This window comes from Octopus bimaculoides, chromosome 14 (assembly GCF_001194135.2).
Source record: "Octopus bimaculoides isolate UCB-OBI-ISO-001 chromosome 14, ASM119413v2, whole genome shotgun sequence".
NCBI classification, from domain to species: domain Eukaryota; kingdom Metazoa; phylum Mollusca; class Cephalopoda; order Octopoda; family Octopodidae; genus Octopus; species Octopus bimaculoides.
In genome coordinates, this window is record NC_068994.1 from 2,461,734 (window position 1) to 2,470,704 (window position 8,971).

The following is an 8,971-nucleotide window of genomic DNA, read 5'->3' on the forward strand; positions in this document are numbered from 1 at the left end:
ACCAATGTTCACAGCTGTGCACCTACCAAGTGATAACACCATAGATGCCACATTGTTGATTATCATTGTAGTAGCAGCTGTGATAGTATCTATAGCTATTGTGGTTTCTATAACACTGTGTATTGTGAGATGTAACAATGTGAGAAATAGCTCATCTGAAAGAACAGCAGAAGAGAAACAGGCATACCAATGTCGCAATGAGATGAGACAGTTGATCTATCAAGGTAACAACAGTGTACCTGTGATGTCAGGTAATCGAGGAGAGACATCAGACAGATATGGTCATTCGAGGAGCCATTACTATCCAGAAGATTGGAAGACATCGACAATGAACAGAAGTCTTCAGAAGTCTACAAAGGTAAGCTTTACTTTAATTAACAATCTGTTAGTAAAGAATGTGTAATTAAGAATGATCTAGCTCAGTGCTTTATATTTGACATTACGTTTCACTTGACCAATTTTACAGTATTGTTTTGCTTCATAATGTCCAAAATATATCTTATGTATCGTTAAGAAAATACCATTCCTGATATGGTGTGGAATACTTATTTATTTAATTTTTGTTTTGTGATTACTGCTGTCCGTTTGTTGTAAGATATTTTATGGCAGATGAATGTCTGAAAAGACATTTACCAGGATAATAAGAGATCTGTTTATACATTACAGTCTGGCATCTTTAATTTTTGTCAATAGTATTGCATCTGATTTTGTGGAATCATTTATAAAAGTATTGTTAACAATTGTTTCTGACTTTAACTAACTTATACTGTATATAATTATTGAAGGAAACGAGGAAACATAATGAGGTAAATTCTGAAGGTTTTATTGTTTTGTCAGTGGAGAAATGTCAGTACTTGTGCCTTTTCCTACTGAAAGATTAAAAAATCTTAACAACAGGCTTAAAAAATTTGACTGATCAGAAATATAGAAAAAATTTTTTTATTACCACCAAAAACCTGTAAATTTTATTATTATTACATATTTTAGTGTCAATCATAAATGTTATGTTTAGGGTATGTCTTATTACTATTATATTTTACAGCAGAAATACAGTCAACCCATTGAGGTGACATCTTATGGAGACAACAGACCATCTTCTAACTATCCCACTGACACATTGACCAGTCGTAAGAGTAGTGGACAGTGCTGGAGTGAGCGGTCAAGTAGACAGTATGAAGAAATACCAGCAATGTCAGGTAAAACAATCTCATTTATTCATATTTGTTATTAATTCTATTCATAGTATTTACTTTAGAGATTAATCAACTCTAAATCTGTAATTTACTAATGCTTTAAGCAACACAAATCATCTTTATGACATGTTAAATGTTGCTTTTGTTATGTAGTCTTATCCACTATAGTTTCTACTTCTGTAAAAGACCTAGAAATATCTGGAGATTGGCTATATTAATATACAGTCAAAAGTGGCAATATTTTAGGGTTAACACTTGTGTGCTGAGGGTGCTGCTGTTCTCTATCTCCCAATGCAGGAATCAATATCTCATCAGACAGTAAAGCAATCCTGTAGGTGTTGCTGTCCCTTCCACTGCAACAACACGGCCTTGGTGTTGCAAGCAGAGTGGTTGGTGCCTTTCTCAATCATGCCCTGTACACAGTAATCCAAAGGAATTAGAAGACCAAAAATTGGGGCTGGTGAACTCGTAGAAATTCTCAGACAACTATCTCTGACTCTTTCCAGAAGTATGGAAAGGAGCCCAATCCTGCCAACACACACAGGCTTTCCAGCAGCAACCCTCTCCAGCCAGGGTTTGACCACAGTCTTGAGCAGGTTCACATAACCATCTAAATTAAACCTAAGGCCCTGGCCATCAGTTGTTGGGAGAATATCTGCTGTGTCCCTTCCTGCTGACCACGGCTACGTAGTCTCTATTGGAAGATAAGGAACAAGAGGATAGTGGCAGGAGTGACGGGGTGATAAGAGGAAGTAAGAGAGGTGAAGGTGAAGGTCGAGTGAACTGGGTATAAATGGTTCAATTGGTCTTCGTTTACATTGGCTAAAAGATAAACCAAAAGTGTCAAATGATCAGAGTGGTGTCAAAGGAAATGGAAAACAGGTGGGTTCTGTGAATGGCACAAAGGAGTGTTTGGGGCAGAGTCAGAATAGGTGCAGTGATGTCTGTAGTTACAGTGGAAGCCATGTACAGCAAAGTGAAGGAATATACTGCTCTCCTCACTCACATTGAGAAGAGGAGTGAATGGTTGAAAGATGAGCCATAGGCATGGGTGAAAGAGTGCAACGTATGGTGAAAAGAAGGTGAACAATAAAAGCATAGAGGGGAGAGTGCAATATGTGATGAACAGAAGAGGTGTACTGCTATCCTCAATCACACTGAGTGCATAGTATAGTAAGATTGGGAGATTGAGAAGAAGAGGAAGTGATTAAGAGATGAGCATTAGGGGCATGATGCAGGAAGCTAGAGACATAGAAGCAAGGGTGAAAGAGATATGGGTGACAGCAGACTGATGAGTTACAGAGAAGTGTAATGCAAGGGATGAGCATTTGAGTGACAAAGAGAGTGAGTAATATGGGATGAGAGACTATCAAAGAGACTTATCAGTAAGCAGACACAAATACACCTAGCATTGTTTTAGTGTGTTTTGCCATGCCTAGATAAGAAAGCAGATCTTCTCTCACACTGTGTGTAAACTAGTCACTGCAGGCCTTTGTCATCGTCTCTGTGGTGTGTAATAGATTCTGATCTGTCTTCACCATTTCACCTTTCTTGTATCTCTGTCTCTCTCATCCACAGGTTCCATTTCCTTTGGGAAAACATGCACATTTAGTTGTTCATCTTAATAAATATGTAATTGTAATGTGGTTTCTAGTGTCTTTGCAACAAATGGAGCAGAACTGTATTAGGAAATGATATGGTGTGCATTTAATTGAAATCAGCTTCTTAGATAAGGACACTTAAAACTTGATTTTTATTTTATATTATAGCCCTGTCATTGTAGCAGACTAGGAATTGATTACTAATATCAGTAAATACCTATTTATTATGTAAACTATGTGATGAATGTAGCTGATATATGTGTGTGTTTCAGGAATCTATGGTGGTGCCCCACCTGATGTATCAAGCACCATTGAGAGAGACCATTACCAAGACAGATATGTGAAACCTCCAGAGAGACAGTTACCTTCAACACCAGATGTTGTTGTCAGTTAAGTGAGACTGAGAAGTTGACACAACAGAAATAATATCACCCTTCAACATTCACACAACATTTAAAACAACAGAAATATATTAGTTAATTAATAAAATTACCTCCATATGACTGAATATCTTTGTATGTGTTTGAAAGACTATTCATTTTATATATGCTTTGGAAAAGTTTGCACAAATGTAAAGCAAAGGAGGAGCTTTAGACATGAATTATAAAATCTTGCAGTTAGATAAGGCAAAGTTACGGGAAGATAAGAAATTATAGTCAGAGATTTTTCTTGGTGCAATACAATTTAATACTGAAAATGTAAATTGAATTTTACTTTACATACATAATTAGAAAATAAATAAATAAATTGTTAAGATTTGAGAAAATATATTTCACAGGGTTTCAATATCACCTTTAAATTTCCCATTTATATATCCTGATAGAGTTAGTTTAGAATTAGGTCAAACACACACTATTATTGTCAATATTGTATTTGCATTTTGAATTACACACACACATTAACAACGTCAACCATATTTTGTTAATATAACCTCTCTGTTCTAAGTATTTCTATGTCAGTCTCCCTCCACATCAGACATGTTGGTGTTATATAGACTTATCATGGCTGACTGTTAGTGGAGCTGTGTTCTCTCTCTTTCTGTCTTTTCTGTGAGGTGAAACTTAACATCTAATCTGAGTGAGGCTGGAGTAAGCATCACTCATCTCTCACTTATGCACATACACACTAAATATCACCCTTCCACAAAGGAAGACTGAGAGGAACTGCTGGTTCCCCACTGACTCACCACCAACACTATTCCATCAACATGAAGCCATTGTCACACCATAGCAGCAGTGACACAGACAACCATTAACAACAGAACATTGGGACCAAGTCACAGTTTATACAACAAAGGATTTTACACAATGAAGGTAAGTTTGTTATTGTATATTATTTGTGCTATTGTGTGAAATAATGATTTCATATATAGCTATATTGCAACATCAAAAATGTAATATTCTGATGGTAGCCATATTAGATCTGTGTTAATTTTAATCCTATGGTGAAAATCGTTTCTACTATGGCTGTCATGTATTTAGTTAATTTTGAGAAACAGTTGGAGAAGGGAATATATGTGCAGTTCTACTTTTATATAATGTATTGGGCTATTTGCTGCTATCTTTGATATATTCACAATATTAATGTTACTTATATTTTATTATATTTTAAAACTGCATCATTTTAGTTTTAGTGTCCACTCAGTCAGCCATTGTTTGGTCTTACAGAAACAAGGTAGTATTAATCTGTGAGTTTACTACATGCTTCTATGTATAAATATATTGATGACTAGTTTCATAATGAAATGTCTTAATAATTTGATTTCTATGAATTTTATAAATGAGACTAAATCTACCAAATATGTACGAATTTTGAAGAGTTAAAGATTGTATTAAACTTCACCTATTTAACTATCATAATAGACAGACACATTTATGATATTTCTATAACTTACATTGAAATTATTTAGATATATTATTTTAACAAAGGAATGAGGAATCTGGCCTTAAGGCTACATGAAGAATAGTGATATATATAGTGGCCTTCTGTCTATTATGAAGTCTTAATCATTTGCTTATTAGTTGTGTAACAGCAAGTGGTGTCTATGTGAGAAAAATGTGAGGCTTTCATAATTAAAATACCTTTCAACATATGTCTGATGGATAAGACCTGATATAGATCTAAATTGGATCACTCTTGTTGTTGATGTTCTTTGTTTCTGTTCCAAGCTGTTCTCTGAATATCAGGCTATCCTTGGATGGTTGGTTATAGTAGTTCTTTAGGTTTTCTATGAGAAGATGTTGGTAGTCATTTGCTCAAATCTTTTCCATTTCTGGAGAATCAAATTTTGTGAATGGGCCATCATGATCCTTTATTTGGTGCAATGTAGCCAATTCTATGAGGAGAAGTAATCTCAGTGCTTGACTTATATGTTATTGACTGTAGAAGGATGAAAGGTAGAGGTAACTTTAGTGTGGCTTGTGCATTTGCCATATACAGTCCTTCTCTGTTAAATTCTCTTTAATATCATTGCTTCTCTTGTGCATTCATAATTTACATTGGGTATATAGTAAATAATTGTAACCTGGCCACTTTTCAGATGACAGTTGAGTTCTATATCTTCCCCTGCTAACTAGAATTTTAGTCTGTGCTAGTTTTATTTTCAAACCTCTAGATGCTAAGCTCTGCTTCTATGTTTCGAATTTCTCCTTGAATTTTTCTGACTATTTCAGCTATGAGAAACTGCCCATGCAGTCCCCAGAAGCATCCAGTTTTATTATGATGTGAAGAACCCTACTGTTTAATATGAATGCTCGAGAACTGTTTAATTCTCTTCTTAGTTACCATCTTGGTTATTATGCTATTTTCCACTTCATCTTTTCAAGAAGTTACAGTTCTCATCACAGGAATTGCTGTTCTTACCTTTCTGCTCTGCTTCTTACCTTGACGTGTTAAAATTAGCCATTACTCCAAGTATCCTAGAAACAATGAAACCCATTCACTCACTTTGTTCGCTAACCACTCATACCACTGCCATGGAGACTCCCTGCTCCATCAGTACTATGAAGATGGACTCGTCCCAATCATCTGCACCAGACTGTAGGGCAAACTTCAGTATATTCCAAATAGTTGGTTGTTAAATATTGTACACCAAGAAACTAAGATGTGGACTTACTAAACTGCAAACAAGGTAACCCATTTAGAAGGGCAGTAACTCTGAATTAAAAATTGTGTAGGGGTGACATGGATTTCACAAGCTGCACAGAAGGTAACCCTCTAGGAGGGAGATAAGTTAGAATAATGATCTGAACAGAGGAAATGTAAACTCCATATCTGCAGCTAAAATGACTTGTCTCAGAGAAAAGCAACTCTGTATACAAACTGATATGATGGAGACATTTCAGTCCTGTCAGACAACCTCATTAGTGTGGCTGGCACAATATATTTCATTTGGTCCATACTCTAGTTGTTTGTGATAGGAAGGATATCCATCTATAAAAACATGACCATCAACCTAAATTCATATATATAGGGCTGAGACTTAATATATTTATGCTGTGTATGGTAATAGGGTGGCCATATGTAAGAAGTGTTCCTTTCAGATGCAGGAAATAGACACCAAAACAACTAAAACACCAGCAGGTGAGGAATTTAGCAAAGTTTAATGTCCTTTAGTTGCCTTGGTCATAACAGAAGTGTTCAACATAAGAGTTGTATATAGGAACTGTTGCAGGGCAATGGCATAGTTCTTATAGTTTAATCTGCCAAAGAATTACATAAAAAATTCATAATGCAGATGCAAAGCCTAGAATTCTGAAGTTTTAAAGTAAATCTAGAAAAGACTAAGATTTTATTAACAGGAAGGGAAACAGAACCATCTAGGAATTGGTCATAGTCCATATACAGAAAAGGAGGATATGGGAATGGTGTTATTTATGGGTGCACGAACGATGTATTGAGACAGCATCAGAGTTATAGAGAAGGACTCGGTATACAGCAGATATATGGGAATAGAATTGGCGTTAAGAGCAACCATAAAATATATTCTTTTAAACGCTTGGAGATCTTAGAAGTTGCTCATAGCTTTTGGTACCTAGATGACTTAATAAGCTGTGGAGGATCGTGTTCTGAAAGTATGGTAAGCCAGAGTAAGAATGGAATGAAAGAGATGGTGAGACACTGTGCTGGTGAAGGTTCTTCTAACCACACAAACCTGGGAAAGATGAATGCAAAATGATGATGACAGTATAACTTATGATTTCTTAAATATTATGTAGTGTAAGAAGTGGCTTTTTACTTTCAGAAATTACTGAAGTTGTATCCCATGACTAATGAACCAAGGATACGGATGGAAGACTGAGCATCATAGTTGCAAAGTACGTTGCTTGGGTGGGGGTGTCTCTTCATTTTAAACTCCCCAAGTAAGATAATTTCTGTGCAATTTGTGGGGTTTGTGTTCATGGGAGATAACTAAAATATTTCATTTCGTTTTGGGATTCAGTTTGCAAGATTCTTTATGTGAGTTCGTGTGTTGAAGCATATTCTAGTGTGTCTGAGGAGAGTCATTCTCTTTTAGCGCCTTATAATTTAACACACACACCGATAAAATTTCCACTCATTTCTTTCTTTATTTTTCTAAAATTTTCGTTGTGTCTTGCAACCTTTTCAATAGTTTTGGTTCTCAGAGTGTGTTAAATTATAAGGCACTAAAAGGGAATGACTCTCTCCAAACAATAAAATATTTCAACTAATTTTTTATTGAATCATTTGTATGATTTAATATTTTCTTAGAATTTTCCATTAAAATCTGATTGGATTGCATTTAGTCTATTTAAATTACCCACATAAATTATGAATATGTTGTAGTTTAATCAAATATTCTTCAGAAATTGATCTTAATCTGTTAACAATCTCATATAGGCCACAACAGTGTTAGTTCATTTCCAGCAGTAGTGAAAATGATGCACTTCAGACTAAGACATATAATTGTGTTTGCTTCAGACTATCAGAAAGTAGGAGTAAGTTTTAATCCAGAAATAAAGTTAAAAGGCATTAGAACCATAAATTTAAGATTTTTGAAATCAACTGAAATAAATGTAAAACTGTGCAAAAAAGTTAGAACAGTTATTCCATGTTATTGCGCAGAATAATTGCTCTAACATATGTGTTTCTAGTACGTCATGTTCAAAATCATATCAGTTTTGTTCTTTGCAAGGCACTGTTATCAGTCAAATATTTCAATGAGTTATAGAAGTTTTGTTTTTATGGGTAAAAACTCAGAAAAGAAAACAAAATACATAGTTTTCCTGATTTCCATTAATATACTGAAATTATTTTGGTTTCAGATTGAATATTTTAAGTAATTTTTCCCTTGGACACTGTGCAAACGTCAACAACAGAAATGTTGCTATTTCTAGTTGTGTTACTGACTTTTTCTCATTGTTATTCAAGTGAAGATATCACATACCATGTTAAAGAAGAGAATAGTCCCTATACTTATGTAGGGGACATTGCTACTGACTTACAGAAATCAGATAGCTCCTTTTTAAAGAACAAGGATTTAATTACATTTAGTCAACTCCAACAAAAGGGAGAACAGTTGTTCAATGTGACGAAAACAGGGAAACTGTACACTGTTCAGACATTGGATGCTGAGTCTGTGTGTAGTTATGAGAAAGAATGTTTTGAAATCGTTAAAGTTGCTGTTCACAAATCCAAGACATTTATGAAGATCTTAAAGATTAAAGTCATAATAGAAGACATAAATGATCACCAACCTGAGTTTCCTGAGAAAGAAATTAATATACAATTTGAAGAAGAATATGGGAAAGGAAAAAAAAATCCTGTACCTAATGCTATTGACAAAGATATAGGTTATCAAAACAGTTTAATTAAATATGAGTTACATGGTGATAAAGCACTATTTTCATTATCTGTCTCTAAACAAGCTGATGGATTATCAACCTTAAGAATCATTTTAGAAGATAAATTAGACAGAGAAAAAAAAGACGACTACAATATCGAAGTCATTGCTAAAGATGGGGGAACTCCACCAAAGGAGTCTGTTTTAAATGTTAAAATATCTGTAAAAGATGAAAATGATAATGCACCACAATTTTCTCAAAGTATCTACAACGTCTCAATTGAACATAAACACAAAAAGAATATTCCAGTAGTCACATTATCTGCCAGTGACTTAGATATTGGTAGGAATAGTAAAATATCTTTCTATTTTAG

At 34.6% G+C, this 8,971-nt stretch overlaps 1 protein-coding gene across 2 annotated transcripts; it reads left to right on the forward strand.

Moving 5' to 3' along the window:
• Window positions 1-8,925, forward strand: LOC106878683 (uncharacterized). Of its 2 annotated transcripts, none has more exons than XM_014927967.2 (4): window positions 1-358; window positions 1,043-1,196; window positions 3,067-4,107; window positions 8,080-8,925. In XM_014927967.2, the coding sequence occupies exons 1-3, from the start codon at window positions 5-7 to the stop codon at window positions 3,186-3,188; spliced, it is 630 nt and encodes a 209-aa protein (XP_014783453.1). In that variant the 5' UTR covers window positions 1-4; the 3' UTR covers window positions 3,189-4,107; window positions 8,080-8,925. The 2 variants fall into 2 exon arrangements, with proteins under 2 accessions (XP_014783453.1, XP_052828896.1); XM_052972936.1 differs by having other exon boundaries at window positions 1,046-1,196.
• Window positions 8,926-8,971: the final 46 nt, after the last annotated feature.

Coding starts and splice junctions, on each gene's coding strand:
- LOC106878683 (XM_014927967.2), top strand. CDS start 5: ATGTTCACAGCTGTGCACCTACCAAGTGATAACACCATAGATGCCACA. Junction 359..1,042: donor GTCTTCAGAAGTCTACAAAG/GTAAGCTTTACT, acceptor TATATTTTACAG/CAGAAATACAGTCAACCCAT. Junction 1,197..3,066: donor AGAAATACCAGCAATGTCAG/GTAAAACAATCT, acceptor TGTGTGTTTCAG/GAATCTATGGTGGTGCCCCA.